This window comes from Mus caroli, chromosome X (assembly GCF_900094665.2).
Source record: "Mus caroli chromosome X, CAROLI_EIJ_v1.1, whole genome shotgun sequence".
NCBI classification, from domain to species: Eukaryota; Metazoa; Chordata; class Mammalia; order Rodentia; family Muridae; genus Mus; species Mus caroli.
This window is the reverse complement of record NC_034589.1, coordinates 93,324,200-93,345,635: the sequence shown is the minus strand read 5'-3', so window position 1 is coordinate 93,345,635 and position 21,436 is coordinate 93,324,200. Positions and strand designations below refer to the sequence as shown.

General features: G+C 45.6%; 1 protein-coding gene across 1 annotated transcript in view; it reads right to left on the bottom strand.

Annotated features, from left to right (window-relative positions):
• Positions 1-21,436, bottom strand: part of Stard8 (StAR related lipid transfer domain containing 8) — a 70,934-nt gene that overhangs the window by 38,497 nt on the left and 11,001 nt on the right. Inside the window, exon 2 of the mRNA XM_029473210.1 lies at positions 19,137-19,170. Coding sequence (XP_029329070.1) covers positions 19,137-19,170 — 34 coding nt within the window. The remainder of the gene's footprint in view (positions 1-19,136; positions 19,171-21,436) is intronic.

Genomic DNA, 21,436 nt, shown 5'->3' with positions numbered 1-21,436 from the left:
ACACACACACACACACACACACACACACACACATACACACACACTCCACACCTTGCCCTTTAATTTAGGGGGATCAGTTCTATTTGTGAGTATAAGCTAGCCAGAGCAAGTCTGCAGTTGGCGGTTGCTGAGATCTGTGCTATCTCGTGAGGAGACTGCCAGCACTGGAAAGGAATGAGAGGGTCACATTTTTTTTGTTTTTGTTTTTTATCTCTCCTCCCTGGGGAAATGGAGGCATGCAATAGGCTTTTTGACAAACTATTTACTGAGCAAATGAGTGTATTTTACAAGTGGGGGGTGAGGATTTGCTCAAGGTCACATATTGAGCCTATTTCACAACTAAGAAATCTGACTTTGTACCATCTTCCATTCAGCCATTCTACAGTACAGATTGTGTGTGTGTGTGTGTGTGTGTGTCCCTTTCCCAAATGATCATAAATCAACGAGGAGTCAGTTCTCCTCTTTCCTTACCTTCTGGCCCATCATCAAACATACTCTAGACTAGGACAGTTAGCTATTGGGATGGCACTTCTGTACCAACTAGACATTGGGACTTCTGAAGTTTCCAGCAGCCCCTGTCCTGACCCTAACACAGGGACAAGATCCTCCGGAGGAAATGAAGGCCCCAGTCAACTTCCTTCAACCCCAGGAGTATCCTTTTTTGCTCTCTGCTTAGGCAGGAGTGTGTAACACAGCCCCTGGGTGGCAGCAACTTAGGAGGAAGGGCAGCAGCAACCACTTCCTATCCCGCAAAGGCATCTGCCCCCCTATCTGTCCCTCCCCTACTTCCCGAGTTCTGCTGCCACCATGGGCCAGAACAGTAAAAAGAAAGGACTCCAAAGATTTGCTTCAAAACCCAGAACTTTGGGCTAGAAAGACCACTGAGGTAATTTGTTCCATCCCTACGGAAGGACTGCCAGCATTTGCATCAAGAGAGTATCTTATCTAGCCCCTTACAGTGTCAAAGCATCCTGCCCCCAAAATGGACACATTGCCAACAATGTCACTGTGAATTGCTATACAAAAACAAACAACAAACAAAGAAATAGGATTGTTGTTTTGAGACAGGATCTTTATATGGCCCCTAGGTTGGCCTTGAACTAGCAGCAATTCTCCTGCCTCAGAGTCCTGAGTACTAGGATTACAGGTGGGAGCTACCACACTTGGCAAGAAAAGATTTAATAAAAGCTAAAGTATAGCCAGCACCAGCTCTGTACTGGTCATTGTTCAGGTGCATTTAAAGTAATATTTAATGTTTACAAAGACACACTAATGTACATATTTTAGTATTTATCATCCTCAACATCACCCTCACCTTGCCCATGAAGAAATGACAGAGACTGAACTCTCACATCCAGTCGGTAAGCAGCAACAACAGAAGTCGAAGCTGGATTGCTATTTTCACCTACATAATGGTGAGGCTCACACTTCTGAGTTGCTGTAACTTTTTGCATTCATCTAACCCTAGGGGTGGAAGGGAAGAATGCTGAAGATGTAACCTGAAGCTTCTATTCGAAGTAGGGAATGCCTTTGAAGTCCCTGCTCTTATCTTAAACATCCTTTAGAATTTTCCAGTTGACATCAGTATACATCCTTGGTGTTTTCTTCTTTACGCCTTTAAATTGGTTTAGCACCAGAGGAAGATGACTAACTCTGGTCTCACGGATTCCGATGCTCCCATACTCACGCTTTGTATATTAGGAATTCCAGACACTGGAAGTAGGATAGGCCCTCAGGCAACCAGAATAGCTAACATTTGTGGAGCGCTTATGGTAGGAACCAACATTCTGGGCATTATTTTTCATATAATTTTTATAATTCATATAGTGATTGTTTGTTTGCTTGCTTGTCTTTGAGACTAGATCTCACATTTTAGCCCAAGCTGGGCTGGAACTGCATAACCCAGGCTTATCTCAAACACATGGCAAGCCTCCTGCTACAATCTCCTGGGTTTACAGAGGCTTGCCTCTGTACCTGATTCTACTTATGAGAAAAGTGCCGCACAGCAAATTTTGTAGTAGTTTGTCCAAGGTCACAATTTGGACTGTCAACTCTGGCTATTAACTACTATACATCCTGGCTCTCAGGCCACACAAGAGCTTTTCTTGTGGTGGTGATGGGGTGTACTCCCTTCCACCACTCATTCCACGGACAGTTGATTTGATCATTGACAAGCATTAAACATATCCCATTCAAGTGGGCAGATCCTTGAAGGTAGAGATGTGGTTTATTCTCCCTATCCCAAGGGTTAGATGGTATATACGTGGCTGTTCCTCATTCACACTTGGCAATTATTTCAGGCCTCTCATTTGTTGTCTGATGGTTACAGCACTAGCTTTTCACACACACACACACACACACACACACACACACACTCACTCACTCACGTCCTCTGCCAGTCTCCATGCAAAACCCTAGCTTCAGAAATGCTGCCCATCACCTACAGGAACAAGTCCTTGGTTCTAAGGTTGGCATGCAAAGTGCTGCCTAAGCTCACACAGCCTTCCCAGAACACACTGTCCTGCATTAACCCTCCCAATGTGTTCCATGGGCCCATCTCTCTCTCAGGAATGTTCATCTGATTTCCTTCTTATACCACAAACATTGCCATGGTAAATTCCAAGGTGTCTGAAGCCCTGCAGGTACATTTTTTTTTTTTTTTTACTTTTTTTTGAGTCAGAATTTCTTTGTGTACTCGTAGCCTACTTGGAATGTACCAGGCTGGCCTCAAACTCAGAGATTCATCTGCCTTTGCCTCCCAAGTGCTGGGTCTAAAGGCATGTGCTACCATTGCCCAGCCCCTGCAAGTGATGCTATCATCTCATTTTATAGGTGAAGAAACTGAGCTGCAATGATGCTGAAGCAGTTGCCCTGTGTACTGCATCTGGAAAAGTCTCACGCCTCTTTTAAGGATCTCATATGGAAAGTATAAGTTATTACCTCTTTTAAAAGATTATGTGTAGGTGTGTGAACCTGCAAGAGTATATATGCACCACATGTGTGCAAGAGCCTACAGAGGCCAAAAGAGAGGGTCTGATTCTCTGAAATTATCGTAAAAGGTGGTTGTAAGCTGCCATGTCAGGTGCCAGGAACTGAACCCCGGTCTTCTGTAAAAGCGGTAAGCTATCTTAACCACTGAGCCACCTCTCTAGCCCCACTCCTCCCTTTCTTGATTCGACAGCTCAGCAACATAAACAGTGGTTCCAAATGGAACTTGATTATCTATGTATCTTTCTGTCCAGTAAGAGTGAACTGTCTGAGGGTAGGGACTGCATTTTATCATTTATAGCATATCCATTGCTCAGGAAGTTGGTACTTGGCACAGAGTTGGTACTTAGGGAACATTTGTTGAAGGCTTGAGTGAGCAGTGATTGGAGGAGTGCTTGGGCAGGTAAGTAACAAGCCTGAAAGCAGCCTTAACAAAATTAGATGGCAGAAAGCTTCGGGATGGTCTTTCCCTAGTGTTTGAAATGAAGGGGGCATAAAACCAACTGAATAACCAAGCAGGGATTACAATGGCAGGTGGTAGTAAAGAAGACATTCATTCCTGAGATTGCACCAAAACCAGGGCCATAGTCTCAGTGTCGCTCTAGCTGCGGAGGTATCTAGCTGGTCACAAAGGCCAGCAGTCCTGGGCTGCTCTGGAAACTGTTAGCTTCTCTAGTGCCCTCTCAAAAGGCCCCGTGGTCGCCTCCACACTTCAGTTCATATGGAAGCGATTGAAACCCCAGGGAGTTGGGGTTTGTTGGTTTTGGTCCGAAGTACTACGCTTTCAGTCGTGACCTAACCCTGTTCTCTCCTGGCTGGCCAAACACACTTTGTGGAAAAGGAAACAGGAGTTTGGGCACAACTCTGGGCTTGAGTCCTGGCTATGCCACACAGTAGTTATATAACCTCTGGCAAGTCACTAAACCTAAGATTCTTCACCCAGAAAGTGGATTTCTTTTTCTCCGGGCCTTAAGCCTTGAGAGAACAGGTGGGCAGGCGAGCATTTTGAGTGGAAAATGACCTGACGCAGATAAACTCGCAGGCTTGGTAACCCTTCCAGCGGTGTGCTGTACCCTCCCAAAGGTGAGTCTCAGGCCTTCCTCACACTTGCCTGGAATATCTATGACCCAATCCTAGACATTCAGTAACTTGGCTGGCCTGAAGTATAAAGAAAGTCTCTGCAGTCAAACCTCAGATAACGGTTCTCAACCCGTGGGTTGTGTGTTGAAACCTCTGGTGTGTGTGTGTGTTGCATATCAGATATTCTGTATATCAGATCTTTACATTAAAGTTCATAACAGTAGCAACATTACAGTTGTGAAGTAGCAATGAGGTACTTTTATGGTTGGGGGTCACCACGACATGAGAAGATGTAAATAAAGGGTCAGGGCATCAGGAAAACTGAGGTGGTTATTGGCTAGGCAGCCACTGGGCATGTGGGTATACTGCTTCCCCACCCCCGCTCCCCGAAACTCCCCCAGTGCTGGAGAAAGTGCTAAGGACTGAAACTCTCAAGAAGCCTGGGAGGCAGACACTAGTTTCAACAGATACTATGCCATATCACTCCTCGGAGCCTTCCTTGTTCAATACGGGAACTACAACCTGGGCTGTAGCTTAGTAGTCAGTGGTAGCCTACAGATCAACTAGCAAGCACTGAGGCCTGAGTCCAGCTGTACAGCTGCAAGAGAAGAAGAAGTGGGTGGGACGGTGGGGCTAATGAACACCTACCATCCTGATCTGCCAAGTACATCTAACCCGAGAGCATTGGTCAGATGTGTATGTCAACAGGAAGCACAGCCCTAGCCCCACCTCGTTGCTTTCTTCTTGGTTCTACACTGAGCACGGTGCCCACTAATTCTGTCTGCATTCATCTAGGACGTAGTGCCAGCATGTACTCACAGGGGACTCTGATCCCTAGCTACACTCCCTGGCCTAGGTACCACGTACTTAGTACTACATACTAAGTACCTCAGTCAAAACTTGGAGAAGTCCCTTGTCTTCAGCGCCTCTCTTGACAGGGTGTAGCACCAATATACAAGTAGAACACACCATGAAATCTGGCTCAGGTTTCTAGGCCCTGTCTATCCAAGCAAGAAGCCTGGCCATGAACAAAATCTCTTGATTTTTTTAGCCTGAGACTCAAAAAATCTACCTTCCACCCTTCTTTAACCATGAGGACCTTCTTGGAAGCTAATCCTGTCATATGCTCTTCTGGGCTTCAAAGCCAATGCGTCAGTGGCCAGTGGGGGTTCAGGGCCTGCACAGCAGGCTACCCTGGAGTTGGCATCATTAGTGAGCAGCAGATCCATGTCTCCTGGTCCACAGGGAGGTTCTGAGGCCCATGGGTAGAGAAACAAGCCATTCACTGCCTTGTAGCTAGGATGTGCCTTTGCCTTGTCTACCTTCTCTCCCCCCCACTCCCCACCCCCTCCCCTGCCCCACCCTCTATCCCCCATCCTCCCACCCCTGCCACCCAATTCTGTGTTCTGGGTTTCTCACCACACCTCAGTAGCTCCAGAGATCTGCCAGGAAGAACTAATTCCACAGAAACCTGAAAGTTTACCAGGAAACTTTACTCCACAATTTATCTTCAGGGCGGTGTCTCCAGGTACCTCATGTTCAAGTCCTGGAAATAAAAAATCCGAAGCTCCCAGGTTCTTAGATAAACAGCATGGGCGGTAGAGCACCCTGGCCAGCTAGAGGCCCAGCCGCGGAAAGGGTGGAATGAACACCAGGCTCTCCCTCAACCCCTGAACTCCCTCTACAAGTATGGGTTGGAAGCCAGCCTTTCAAACTTCTAGAACCTGGAGGAGGAGCCTTGTGAAAATGTCAGCTTGGGCCAAGAGCCTAATTAGAAGACCTGGAGGTAGGACTCGGACTCAGCTTGCCTGTGTCCCTCAGACAGCAAAGCCAAGGGTAAGGAGACTACAGCCCTTGTTGCAACATGATGGGAACAAGGAGAGGTCCTTGACTTGCTGTCTTCAAGTTTGAGGTGACCCAGAAAGATAATGCTATCCAGGAAGGATGACTCTCAGGCACCCACCTCCTGTTCTGCTCGCCCTTTCCCCTGCCTTTTCTCCACCCATGCCTCGGGGTGGCTCTTCTATATTTTAGCTTACCCAAGGAAGCACTTCTCCTTGTCTGATTTATTGTCCTCCAAGCCCCTAGATCCCACTCTGCCCACCACTTGCTATAGACTCTGGTCTCATGGCTTGCCTTCCCTGCATTATAATAGCTTCATCTCTGCATGAGGATGGCCATGGAGGAAATGGATGAGGGGAGAACTAGGGAAAGCTGAACCCCTTGCTATTCTACCTTGTTTCCATAAAAACCAGATAGATGGAGTCATTTAGTACTCAAGTCAGACAAGGGCAGGGAGAGTCAGCATCAAAGGGAACGTTAAAGTCAACAGACATGGTGATGGATGCTTTTAATTCCACCACTATGGAGAAAGAGGCAGGAGGAGCTCTGTGACTTGAAGACCAGCCTGGTCTGCATAGTGAGTTCCAGTTTAGGTAGAGCTACATGGTGAAACCCTGTCTTGAAGTGGACAGGGTGCTGGAAAGATGGCTGAGTGGTTTACAGCACTCTCGCTCTCTCTTTGTGTGTGTGTCTCTCTCTGCTTGAAGATTTTTTTTCATCTTCTTGCAGTTCAGACTTTATGGTTTATTAGTCATGTCATTCCATATAATTTTAACTAAGCAGACTGAGAAAATATCCTGCAATCATTAACAGATGATGACAGTATTGATGAAAGTGTTCACGTCTTTATAGAAGGTGACAAGAGACACCACTGCCCCTATCAGACTCAGAGGTTTGTACATTTCATAGAAAAAGAGAGAAGGACGTTCACTGGCATTTAGCTAGCATTATTCCTTGTAGCAAGAAGAACATTGGTTCATTTTTAAAATAGGGTCTCACTACGTAGCTCAGAGTGGCCTCAGACTCGGCATCCTCCTGCCCCAGACTCTGGGCCGCTGGAATTATAGCCCTGCATCCCCATGCCTAGCTTAGACATATTGTTCCTGCACCTGAGCCTCAGCTGTTTGCTGACTTCCTATTGAAGCCGGCATGTCACAGGGATTCTTACCATTTCCAGAATTACAGTTATTTACTATTTATTTATTTATTTACTTACTTACTTATTATGTATGGAGTGGTGTGCCTGCATGGCAGTCAGAGGACAACTTACTATAGGTTCTCATCTTCCATCATGTGATTATCTGAGTTCTGGGGACTGAACTTGTCAAGCTAGGCAGCAAGTGCTTTTACCCTCAGAGCTATACCACTGGCCCACTTAACATTTCTGAGCACTAACAATGTCCCAGGCACTTTTCAAATGCTAACCCAGGACCCACTTCTTTGATCCTTTAAAGCCTTGTTTTTGTGTAAACTCAGCCACTGAGGCAATGAGATCCTTGGCCCTTTGTCCAAGGCTACTCAGTGTGAAGGTACTCAGACACAAGTGATTGCGGGTAACCTAGGGCTTGTTCTGGAAGCCAAGGGAGGCTACCTGATGCACTCCCAGTGGTGTGTCAGATTTGCTGAGACAAAGCCTAAGTCCTGGACCATTTCTCCAAATAGCCAGCAGTAGTCAGCAGTAGTGAAACACTGTTTGTGTAAAATAAAAAAAACAAAAAACAAAACACAAGGCCCAGTTGACATTTTCAGAGTTTAAAAGAAACCAAGCAACAACAGCTGTGGTCGGGTCTTCTAAGAGAGTTGGATACCTACACAGAATAGGACTCTACAGATTTTCAGTTTTTACTGACCTTGTTAATCCAGATCCCCCCACTCTCTCAGTTCCTTCCTTCTCCTTCCACTCTTTTCTGGCTTCTCTACCTTTCTCTTCCTCTCTTCTCCCTCCCCTTGCTCAGCAAAATTCATAACTTGCTAAACCACAACCCTCCTGCTATTCCCACTTTGGGGGGGGGGGAGGATTTTGCAGCTGATCTGCCTGCTTCTCCTGATTGATACTCTCTTCTCAGTGGCCACATTCATCTCTATTCTGGCTCCACCTACCTCCCCCAGGCTTGGTCCCTCCATTTTTAGCTTTGCAGCTTACAGGTACATTGCAGAGGCTTGCCCCTTCCCACTTCACCTAGCCTTCCAAGCTGCTCAACTGTCTTGACAAGACCCTTATCTTTTCCAGGTCTCTCAGTTTTCCCATCTGTTTGTCAACTGTTTAAAGGGACCATAGGAGTTTGGAATGCCTGACATTCTGCAGCTCTCTTCACCTCTCATTGCCAAAAGTTTTATATCTGCTTCACTTGGATGCTAACTATTCTTCTCTGTATCTTTCTGCTTCTTTTATATGAATACAAATTTCTTTTTTTGGCAGGCAACTCTGAAAGAATCCATTGAAAACAGAATCTGAGGAACTGGATGCTAAGAGAGGCAGAAAGCGGAAACAAGGCTTGCAGAAATTTCAAAGAGATTGAAAGTACTCGGGGACAAGGCCAGGCCAGTGCCCATTTGGTGAAGCAACAATATTTTACAAGCTGAGCAATTTTAGAAAACTGGTTCCCTCAGCTAGGTTTAGCTTCAAAGAAAGGTCAAGGGGACGGTGAGCCTGGAAATCGGCAGTAGCAAAGCCTCAGCAGCTCTAGGTGTGTAGCACATAACCCAGAGGTGCTGTCGTCCCACGCTGCCCAGCATCACCAGCTGCCTGCTCTGCACAAGACACCGGGAGCCAGGGGCACCGGGGACAGAGCTCCCGATGGGCTGAGGTTTCTATTTCAAAGGTGCAGAGACAACATGGAGATTAATAGAGAGCCCCTTGCAGTTCCCGAGCTGCTTTCATCTGGTTTGCTTTTACAGCAACCCTGTGAGATAGTGAGATAGGAAGGTTAGCCCATTTACAGATCAAAGAGGAGACAGAATTCACTCAAGTTGATTTGACAGCAAGGGGCTAGCCAGACCTTAACCCATAGTGTTTTGACTCCAGAGCCAACACTGGAGTTGCTCATTCAAAACCCTCATGCCCCTGCTTTTATTTATTTTAAGCTAATGGAGACAGAACCAAGAGTTTCATACATGGTAGGCAAGCAAGGTACTGCAGAGCTATATGCTCAGTCTTCTCTCTCTTTTTTTCCCTTTTTCTTCTTTGTTTTATTTATTTATTTATTTTGGGGGGGCAGTTTTCACTTTGAGTCGGGGTCATATTAAATTGCTTAGGGTAGCCTTAAACTTACAATCCTGCTGCCTCCAGTGTGTGTGTGTGTGCGTGTGTGGTGTATGCACACATGTGCCTATATGCTTACACGCATGAACAAGTACTATCGTGCATGTGTGGAGGTCAGAGTATGACTTGCAGTTCTTGGTCCTCTCCTTCTGCTATGTAAGTTCTCAAGTTGGAACTTAGGTTACTGGGCTCTTTACCTGCTGAGCAATCTCACTGGACAACTTTTATATTTTTAATAACCCTGATATTAATTCCTGGCAAACTATAAAACATCACACACACACACACACACACACACACACCATGGATGGGGTGGGGGGAAACTGACTCTAACAGTGGCTAATTCCAGTAGTGGGTTGTGGAATTTAAACTATCTTCGATTTGATAGGCAGATCCAGGTTTAAATTTTGACCTGGAGTTGGGCTGGAGAAATGACTCAATGGTTAAAAAGATTTTTTTTCTAACCGGGAGCATGTATTTTACTTATTCTATATATGAAAGGAAATAGCTCAAACAGGCAAAACATGAGCCATGTGATACAGCAGATACACAGTGTTCTGGGGATTTGGAAGAGGAAGGAGACAATATTTGCATTAGGCTTCCAAGAATGACACAGGTCTTTACAGACTAGAGTCTGCAAAGTGAGTCTGCAGAGTTTGCCATTCTCCCACCTCAGCAGTTGCTGACTTCAAATAGCAGGCCTGCCGAAAAGGAATTCTTCCTGAACAATTAGCTAAGTGCACACACTCGGTAGGATTTCCTGTTCCCTTTCCTTGGTGCATGTTATATTGTGGTACCTGGGGCAGAGCCCCAGGCTTGGGAAACACCTGCTTTGCTCCATATGCCCTTCAGTTTTCCCTGGACAGCTTGAACTGAACCAGTTCAGTTAGGACACAGACAGAAGGGATTATAGGGGCCAAGCAAGGCCGTTCTTCCAACTGCTTTTTGCCATTTTCTACCAGAACCCAGGATTTTGTGTCATACTACCTGATGATCAGGAACTGATTACAGTTTTGGTAAGACAAGGACAAATCCCTTTCCAACTAAGGATCATAGAAACAATGTAGGCACAACACAACAACAACAACAACAAACCACCACCTCCAACAACAACCAAACAAAAAGCCACAGACTCTAATGCTCTCGTTTTAATTATGAGGAAAAGAGGACCCAGAGAGAACAAGAATCGCCAAAGTTCAGAGGGTCTGTTAGGAGCGAAGCCAACACATCCTGCCTAGTTGTACTTTAGTCCCCAGGAACGAAGCCTTTTCAAAGATGCTTATTGACAGACCTGAGACAGAAAGCACATCTTGCTCTTTAGAGACCTGGTCACCAGGCATTTCTGATCCTGCCATCCATCTATCAGCAATTCCTCTCTGGCCTGCATGCTCTGACCTCCCTGGAGTGGGGGACTGGGAGCTCTGGAATCCTGATTCAACATAAGCAGTCTCTATTCCAGAGGCCTGGGGATTTATTCCTTGAGCCTCAGCAGATGCTTTTGTGATCTCAAGTCAGATTTCTGGATGGAAGGAAAACTCTCTCCCTAAAGCCACTCTGCTGCCTGAGTTAGTGACCATGGTAAATAGAGCCATCATTTGGTAATTATCATCTATGTCTTGTCTGAACACTCTCATTCCCTCCTCACACTCAGATCCTGCAGTCTGAAAGCAGTGTATTGGAATCCCTGTTTTCAAATGTAGAGAAATGCCAGGGCTAGTGGTGCATGCCTTCATCAGGGTGCTCAGAAGGCTAAAACACAAAAATCACTAGTTCAAGACCATCCTGAACCACATAATGAGTTTCAGATCAGCCTGGGCCACAAACAAAAATAGAGAGAAAGCCAAGTCTCGGGGAGGTATTATAGCGGTGACAGTCACAATTCAGACTCAGAACTCTCTGAATTCTCTTGCCACTCTAGAGTTACTTCCCTTTTTCCTTTTTCTTTTTCCCTTCCTCCCTCCCTCCCTTCCTCCTTTCCTCCCTCCCTTCCTTTCTTTTGCTTGATTGGTGTCAAGGATGGATAGGTCTTTGAAAGGGAGGAGAGAAAAACTGGGACAACACAGGAAGAGAAAGGAATCTCTCCCTCTGGAGTCTGGTTGATATTGGTCAGGTGAGAATGAGGAATTCTGGCACAATTAACATTTGCTGTGAACAGTGACCACATAGAGACAATATTTCTCTTATACAGAATTATGTATAATTCTCAAATGAAAATGTAAAATTAGCAAGACACTTTGCTTGATGCATGTATAACCTGGAGCCCGGCCTTACTCCTCTGGATACTTACAAGCAGGATCATTAAGTTTTGTTGCCAGTGAAGATCCCCTCACTCGCTACACTACCTTGTCCTGCAATTACTTTCTGCAGCAAAATCAAGGATCCAGCTTTTCCTATGTGACATGTACATCTATAGAAACTTCAGGGGTGGGCAAAGCTGATTTTCTTGCAGGGCTATATTTATATTTCTCTGAGGCCCAAAGGCACAACTACACTTTTACCCTGGAAGCTAGCTGCCGACTATTCATGTTTGTCAGCCCAGAAACCAGAACTGTAAAAGATCTAGAAATCCAGGAATATTGGACATTTCTTCTGTTTTTTCTAACTTACCCTTTTGCATTGACCCTCCTAGTATTTTCATAGGCAGGGTCACATGATGGTCCCTACTTCTCAGTGGTAGAGAGCTGAGACAGCAAAGCCAAGCACACTCACAGCAGCTTGTCCTAAGTGCTAAAGTGGTTATCCCAGGAAACAGCTGGGGTAAGGCAAGGCATTGCTCTTCACTGGGTTTCTAAAAACAAGAAGCTTGTACTCTGCAAAGCCTGGGCACTGTGTGTTCTCTCTCTCTCTCTCTCTCTCTCTCTCTATGTCTCTGTCTCTGTCTCTGTCTCTCTGTGTGTGTGTGTGTGTGTGTGCGCGCGCGCGCAATTAATGTCTATTCCCTCTGGGCTTTAATGGAAGGTTTTGAGCGAGTGTCCTTTGGTTATCCTCAGAGAAGAAAGAAGTCCAACTCTTCCTTTAGCCATAGCACAACTCGAAGCAGGACATTGCCAGGGGTCAGATGTGTCGATAACAGTGGTGAGATCAAAGAATGACAGTTGTCAGTGAGAATGGGATGGAGAGTTTCAACCTACTGCCCTTCCCCTGCTTAAAAGTCTCCCTTTGACCCTTTTCTCTTTCCAAACCTTGAAGGGCTCCCTGTTTTGTTTTTAATATGGAAAGCCATTCCCTTCCTCTGTGGAATGTATGCCCAGAACTATCCTGTTCCAGGGACAAATGGGACACAGAATTGGAAGCCTGTGTTCCCAGGAACCCCATTTCCTATGTTTTCATTTTTCTTCTCAAAAATGCAAACGAAATCAACTCTTCCTGTTTCTGGATTTGGGATGTGGAAGGTCACACAGCAGGAACCTCCAGCAAACAGTTCAGAAAGGGACTGGGAAAGCTGGCCCCAGGCTGTCCTGCACTGGCGAGGGGGAGGGGGCTGTTTGAGTGGATGCAGACCTTTGAGAAGAAGGATGGAATGAGAAGCAGCATTCAGGTTGGGACAAGACTCAAGTCTGCTTCGGACACCAGTTAGTCCTACACCGCAGACAGAAGCCATCGTGAAGCAATCAACAGCACAGTACTTCATCTCCCTGGCCATCAGGAGGATACCTGGGGCTGGGGGAGAAGATCTTAGAGCCAAGGCTATTCGCTCTGGGGAAGGACAGTCTGATGAGAACATTGTAGAAGAATAGGAACTTGTCTCCAGTTTGTCACTCATCTAGCTGTCTATATGTTCTTCTGTAGTCACTTCCTTGCACTGAGTTTTAAGTTCCCAACTTTAATGCACACATTGGTCTACACGAGCAATAAGATCCCTTCTGCCTCAAACACCAGAAAAGTGCAAATGCCAGTAGTCACAGGGAAGAAGAAATCTTCCCTTTCTCGTGAATTCACTCTCATGAATCTCCAAGGGGCAAACACTGGACCAATAAGCAGAAATTGGTTTACACCCAATTCGGACTGGATATTAGTAATGTTCACTAGGCATAGAGGTGGGTACTTGAAATCATAACATTCAGAAAGGTGAGACATGGGAATTTTGCAGAGAGCTGCAAGCATGAAGCTGTCCTGGACTACATAGTGAGACTGTCTCAAAGCAGCACGGGAGGAAGGAGGGGGGGGGAGGATGGAGACTTTGAACTGAGTATAAATATCAAAGGCTTCACAATTCCTAGAGAGTTTGGACAGAGCCAAACTAGTCAGATAGCAGGAATGGTATAATAAAGGGGGAGCCAGCTAGCACCTGAACACTAGGTTCAAATATAATCTCTAACATTTGCTCTTATATGGAAAACTCAAGACTCCAAATGATAGCTTCAGGAGACCTCCAATTTGTACAGCTAGAACCACTTGTATGAAGCAGGTATGGAATACCTCTCAGTTCTGTCCTCTTGTGGCTCCCAAGGACTCTCTGAGGGTTCTAGGGTTCCTTAGTACTTGCTGTGAAAAGTAGCGTTTAACATGGCCCTTAAGGACTTTTCCTATCTTGAGATGTAGGGCAAGTTCCTGTTCTAATGGCTTAGTAGAAACATACATCACATAGATCTGCAGCCCCAAAGCCTTGAGACATTTTGCCATCTGAAACCAGTGAGGCTTTCTGTTGATTTGTAATAGATGGATTCAGAGCTGAAATAACAGGGAAGAAAGTATAATAATTCACCAATCCTATTGCCAGAAGTTCTTTGGCTCTACCATCAGAAAATTAAAGACAGTGCATGGCAGATTCACTGTTCTTGTGAAGTCCTCAACTTAGATTTGGGGATACAGGGGTCGGGCATGTAGACAATATATCAGAGCTCATGGTCTACTAGATAGATGAGAGAAAAGAATATCAGACCAGGTAATGTGTTATAATAGAAACAAAGGCAAAATGGAAATGATGTCTAGATTGTGGCTTGACAACCTGGCAAAGCAAAGGAAGTTCAGTGGAAGAGAAGTTGCCTAACACATATGGCCATGGGTTTGATTCTTGGTACTATAAGTAAAATGAGGAAAAGGGATAAGGAGGAGGAGAGGAAAAGGAGAAGGAGGAGGAAGAGGGCAGGAGGAGGAGGAGGAGGAGGAGAAGGAGGAGGAGAAGGAGGAGGGGAGGAGGAGAAGGAGAAGAAGAAGAAGAGGAAGAAGGAGGAGGAGGGGAGGAGGAGGAGGAAGAGGAGGGCAGGAGGAGGAGGGGAAGAGGAGGAGGAGAAGGAAGAGGGGAAGAAGAGGAGAAGGAGGAGGAAGAGGAAGAGGAGGAGAAGAAGGAGGAGGAGGAGGAGAGGAGGAGGCAGGCTGAAAACTGTGATCTCTGGTGGTGAGTTTGAAGGGACCACATGCCCTTTTGTGACAGTGTCCAATAGCACCTTCCAGATTCTTTTCTGACACTTTACCTGCTATCCCTACTCCACTCTATAGTCTGATCTTCTGGGTTGGCTTGAGCTATGAGAGTTTGTAAGTATACACTGTGCCTCCATGCATTCTTCTGACTTGTGTCTATAAGCCTGAGATAACCTCTGATATGTCGTGTTGAAAACAAGAACTGGGAGGCTAGGCTTCACAGCACCTTTGACCTCAAAGGGAGTACTTAGGGGTCTACACAGTTCTGGAAATCCCTCCCCCAAAATCCTGAATTTGCACTTTCCACCAATCCTACATCTATTTCAGTTTGACTCCTGGCATAATGCAGGATGGTATAGGGGTGAGACAAAGAGAATACAGAGTCAAAGTGCAGGAGACCATGATGATTTTTTTGGTTTGAACTTCTCACTGGATAGATGATGAAACTAAGGTTCAATAAAAGCAACCAACAGAGAAGGTGTTGATGGCAGAGATGGGACTAGATGCTCCGTCTTCTCAGCTCAAAGCCAGTGTGGCTGCCTTAGCTGTATTCACTTTTGATTATGGCTGAAAGATTTCCTGTCTCAAATGATAATCCATTCCAGACATGCTTCCAACTAAGTAGATGTTTATGGTCTTTGAAGTTGCTAGAGAAAATATGTCGAATGATAAGCAAGTCATGGTCTGCAAAATATTCTTTGCAAAAGAGCAAATGCGGAGTGGTTGAATCTATCAAGAATCAGTTATAAGAATGATTTAGTTTTTTTCAAATGAAGGAAGTGGCCTGGGCTCTGACGGAGATGATGGTTTTCATATGCTTGATATTTTAGTCTCCTGCCCTCCTGAGTTTGGGAGGTGACACCCAATAGTATCTTGGATTCATGTATTTAAATGAAGAAATCTGTTTCTATTTTCTACCTTTTACATTGGCCATCTTATGCCCCTGCCCCACCCCAAGAATTGGTAGACTCAGTTGATAGGCTGAGTCCAGTACAGAAGGCAAGCTTGCAGCCAGACTGGAGCCAGTCAGGTTGGGAGTGGGAGCTCTGGTTACAGGCAAAGTATTACCCCCCAGGTTGCAGCAACCATTTCGGCAGCAGCCTGGAGAGTGGCTCTGAATAGCTTTGGGCAACAAAGAGGCTTTGTGCAGCGGGAGCAAGGGGCCTCAGAGAGGATTTGGCACAGAGTGGTAGGAAGAAAGGCCCGGGCCCCCTCATCTCTGCAGGCTACTAGACAGGGGAGCTAATGGCTTCCATAGAAATGTGGAGTCTGCAGTGGAGTGACTGAGTTTCAGAGAAACATATAACTTACTGGTGCTTGAGTGAAGAGGAATACATTGCATAGCTAGGAACACTTAGACCCAGAGAGGAGAAGGAAGAAGTCTAAAGTCACACAGCTGGCAAAGGGCAAAGAAAGCCAAAACAGAGATCTTCTGCTAGCCACCAACACTCCCCCCCCCAACCCAGCTACAATCAAGTATTAGAGAATGGTTTGAATTATGGTTTTATTTAGAGGAAGTGGGTTTCTGTCAGGTTCCAGAAGTCTATCCATCACGGAAACAATACATGCTTCAAAAGCATGGTGGGAAGACCTGAAGGGAGCAGAAAGACCCTGATAGCAGGGGCTCTGGAGGGTCCACCTGAGTTGAAGTGAGAGGGACATTCCTCTCTCGCTCTTTGCTAAGGTAAGATCATAACAAGAGACCCCCATGAACTCTCATATCATATTTTCCTCTGTCCACAGAACAGAGGGAAATAAAACTATCTCAGAAATATTTGGTTGACTTGTCTTAATAAGCAAGCAACTGCCAGATTTCAGGAACTATCTTGGCTGGGTTTTTGTTTTTGTTGTTGTTGTTGATTTTGTTTTTTTGCCCCTAAAAGTTCTCTGGCTGGTCCTCTCCTGCTCCCCTCTGTTCTGCAATGCTAGCATTCCATGGGCACGTGGCTGAACTGAGATTCCTAGAAGGGAAGGATTCTTTCTTAAGGGTAGTTCCAGCAGAGGGGCCAGAGTCCAGACTAACTCGCAAACAAATGCTGACTCTACCATCCCACATTTCCTGCCCCCACAGTTCTTCCTCTGACACCCCTTCCGCATGCCCCTCTCCCCACCCCCCACCGCATCAGGCAGCTCTCTGTCTTCAGACCATCTCAACTCATCAAGGAACCTAAAAGCTGGTAACATTGGCCACCTCCAAGAGGTCTGTTCAGCAATTGAGAGGCAGGAGCGGGAAGACATTTTGGTTTTGTAAAACTCCTGAATTTTGAAACACAAACACACTGCCTATTCGACAAAAGTAATAAAGTAAGACAAGATTTTCTGCTCATACTAGCAGTGAAATATCAGAAATAATCACTTCGTTCACTACTTTGACACTTTTTTAAATACAGTCTCTCACTATGTAACAAGGGCAGCCTGGAAACCATCATCCTTGGGCCTTTGCCTCTGCTTCCTGAATGCTGGGATCGCAGGTGCGAGCCACATGCATTTTACTGTTCCTGTGTCTAATCCTTGTGCAAAGACCGTGCTCATTTGCTCTGGCTCGCTCCACTTTTAATATATCTGCTGCTGGTCAGAACAACTTGAACATTGGCAGTGCACTCTTCCTTGTGATCCACGTGAGTCTTGAGGGAGAAGTCCCATCCCACTGATGTGGTTAGCACTCCAGAAAGGAAGAAACTACCTGGGACTCAGCCGATGAGATGTGGAATGACATCTTATCTAGTGCCTTGATGCTGCAACTACCACATTAATACAAACTCCTAATTGCTGCTGACTTGTCTTCCTGAGAACATCCTCTCCAATAGACAGTTTTTTCAAACTTGAACCCAAACCAATAGAAAGAAAAGTAGTCCCATCTCCATTTCCTAGATGGTGGCAGGAGAGGTTGCCTTCTCCTGCCTCCCTCTAAAAAGCACTCCTCTCTCCTCTGGAGGCCACAAAGAACCCATCCTCCCAGGGCTTAGCACAAACATGCCAGTTTTGCACAGATATTCTTTTTATAGCATAGTATGCACACCCGGATGACCTTGACCTCTGATCCCCTTCCATCTGGTCTCCCCTACCACACCTCATTTTTGCTGCCCTACATATTGAACCCAGAGTTTCCTGCATGTTTGGTAAGTAGTCTACCAGCCGAGCTTTTATCTCTGGCTCCCCAGCACAGATATTCCTAATGAGACAACTTGGCAGCTGTAAGTGCATTTGTCTGGAATGGGGGGGGGTCACTATTTCAGAGCCTGAGGGGTTTCTTTTAGCCCATGCAGCTGGTGTCTGAGAAATGGAGAAGTTTGTCATTCTCCTAGTATGGGCAGCACCCAGAACTTGTGCTCCCAGAGGTCTCTGGGACAGAGAAGGAACTGTGCTCAGCAAGAAGTCCTGGAATGATGATGCGCTCTTGAGAAGCAGATGCATGCTGTGTGCTTGTCGAAGCAATGCTTCTTCTTCAAAATGGGTCCCTCTCATCTGCTGTCATAGCAATGCGAATAAACACCTCCTCCCGCAGTTCTCCTTTTTAGAAGCCACCACCCAAGAACTTGGCTTCCTCAAGTGGAAAAGGTCCCTGGGAAGTCACCAAATGCCCCCCCTGGCTTCCAGTAAGACTGCACCTAAAGCAGCTCCAGCGGTCTTGGGAGGTCCCTGACAGCTGGGTTCCTATTGTCCCTTCTAAACGCCTTCACTGGAGGTCTCACCACGCCTTCCACCTCGCTGAAGACTCCCTGTTTTCAGGGACCACCCCCCAGCCCTAAGCACCACCTGGGAATGCTGTTCATTCAAGTCATGGGCTCCTCCTGACAAAACAAACAAACAAACAAACAAACAAAAACCAGATAATTAAATGACAATGGCTAAGGCCCTGTGATCTCAGCAAAGCCTGACCTAGGCTCCAAGTTCTAGCATTGACTGCAAACCCTTTCCTGCCTAGCAACCTACTTTGTCTTGTTTTTGAAAGTAGCGTCTCTAGACAGCTTCACTCTCTCCAGCACAGTGAAGATGCTTGCAGACTACCAAGGCTGAGTCACATCCAAGTCAACACCAGGAGACAGAAGGAAGATAGGAGGTCAGACTCAAAGAATCTTCTCAAAGAGCAGAGGGACTTATTTAACTACATCTGTCCCCTAATCTAACTAGTCCTGGAGCCTATCTCTCATCTTGGAATCCTTTCACACACAGCAAGGATTGGCATGTCATGGACATGCCCAAAATATCAAGCCTCCCTTTTCTCTCCATTTCCCCACACCCCTTTCCTGATGCCTTGCCGACCATAGTCCACGCGCCAGTGGGAAGAAGGCAGCTGGGAACAAGGGAAGCACATGGGTGGCTGCCACGTGCTGATAGCTCTGGAGGGAAATCCTCCACTGGCTCACAGACAAGAACCAGACCCTCTTCTCAGAGAAATGAAGAGGCACTGCCCATAAGCGAGAGCCAAAAAGCAGGGTGGGAAGGAGCCATGATGTGCCTGCGCGGCAGACAGAGGAACTGTCTCCAGCTTTGCCACTTGGCCACTGCCTCCATTCCCTGAGATGATCAGCTAGCCCATTCCGATGGCAGGGAGGCTTTATCTCCTTGGAAGTCATTTGTGAGGTGCGTCTTGCATACTCACCGACATTCTTTCTCCCTGGCAGCAACGGGAAGCACTGCAAAGAAAACAGAGAAAAAATAATGGTACCACAGAGAGAATATATCAGAATTGAAAAGGGGTCAGTAAAATGGCTAAGCTGGTAAAGGTACTTGTTTACCAAGCCTGTCAACCTGAGTTTAATTCCCAGAACCGTCACGGTAGAAGGAGAGACATGATTCCTGCAAATTGTCCTCTGATCTTCATATCTGTGCCATGGCAAGCACACACTATATCCACACTACAAAAAAACATATATTAAAATCTAAAAAGAATCTTTAAAACTAGCAAGTTTAATCTACCCATTTCATGGAAGGACATATTGAGGCCCACAGAAGAGGATTAAGTAAGGAGAAAAGTGAAGCCTATAGTCCCAGACTCCTAGCTACCTACTTTATACTACTTCTCCCTATTCAACTGGCTACTTCTGATTCACTTTTGTCTTATAGAAAAGAGAGTGCCCCCAAGTAGCCCACAATACTACAGTTTCAAGGCCTGACAATACAGACTGTCAGAGAATTAATAAGCATCTAGTGGCACAGATGTTCAGCTCTGCACAGGCTAGAAGTAAGGTTCTTTAGTGGAAATAGCAGTATTTAAAACTGGAAAGTCCAAGTTGAGGGCAGCCTTCCTTTTCTGATTATATGTAATACTGAATAACACTCATAATCACTTGAGTCTTGGTTTCTGTATATTTAGGAGTAGGAACATAAACATCCTGACCTCACAGGCTTTGTGAAAAAATGCCTATAACAATGGTTTTCAGTATCTTAAAAATACTTCATGAATTTGTTCAGCAAATATCTACAAAACCTCATGCTAGATGTTAAGAGTATAACAACCCCCTAGACAAATAAGGTCCTTATGGCAGACACTTCTTAGTGGGAAGTGACAATCAATAAACAAAGAAACAAAAACGTGTCAGGCATCAAAAGACCCAAGGAGAAACTTTGAGTTACAAAGTGACAGGGAAAAGTGACTAGGAAGTGGACAGGGTGAGTCTCTCCCAGGAACTGAACTTTGAACAGCAACCTGTTCAGTGAAGATAAGGAGAGATCTATAGGAAGATCTGATGCATGACATTCCAGGAAAAAACCTGAAGCAAGAGTGGGTGGGTAACAGCCAAAAGACTGCAGGGCTTTGGAAGTCAGCAAGAGGATCTTGGCTTCTCAGCAAAGAGGGCCAGAATAAGATGGGATTTCAACCTTAAAAGGGTCATTTGGGCTGCTGTGCAACGCTGTAATGGAAGCAGAGATACCTATCAGAAGGTCTGTGTGTGTTTTCAGGCAAACAATGTCAGAAGCTTTACTGAAATGATAGTGATCAAGCTGTTAGAGGAAGAAAAAAGGAAAAAAGGAAGGAAGGAAGGAAGGAAGGAAGGAAGGAAGGAAGGAAGGAAGGAAGGAAGGAAGGAAGGAAGGAAGGAAGGAAGGAAGGAAGGAAGGAAGGAAGGAAGGAAGGAAGGAAGGAAGGATCGATTTTTCAGAGATAGCATCTTCTTGCTTGCTTACAACTTGAAATCAACCAAAATGTTATCAGCAAAGGGGTTGGCTGAAAAGGTACCATGTCTTTTACCCTCAGGACAATGATGACCACGCCTGATACAGACACTTAGTCCCAATGACACCTAATCTTAGGATTACTTGTCTCCAACCTAGATCACCCTAGAAGAGCTACAAGCCAAGTCTCTGCTCAAAGAACACATTTGACCACATGAAAAAGAAGGGATTGGAAGCATATTCGGTTTATTGTTTATTTATCACCTCTTAAAAAATGTTTGTGAGATAGACAGAAAGTTCAAGCATCAGAGAAACATGCTCAGAGAGAGACAGATATGAAAGTTCTCTGAAAAAGCTACAAAGTGGAACTATAAATGAGCAAGTCAATATAATTCTCAATGGTGGATAAAGGGGAGATAAGAACGAGAAGGACAAATGGGTGGAAGAAGGGACAAAGAAGGGGCCCATGAGGTCAATTCTGGGAAATTAGGAAGTGGGCTAACAGTTGGGACAGACAGCTACTCTGCAGTCCTCTTCTAGTCTCATGAAGCCCCTCCTACCCTATCCTACTACTGGCCCAATTAATTCATCATGAGTATAATAAAATTCAAGCTTGTTCACAAGATAAGTAGAGGAGAGCCTGGTGGTGTAGGCCTACGAAAGTAGATATTCAAGAGGCCAAGACAAATCCAGTGTCTACCTGTGCTACAGAGTGAATTCAATGCTAACCTGAGCTATGTAGCGAGACCCTTTCCCAAAATAAAAAGTTGCAAAGGAGGGCTTGGG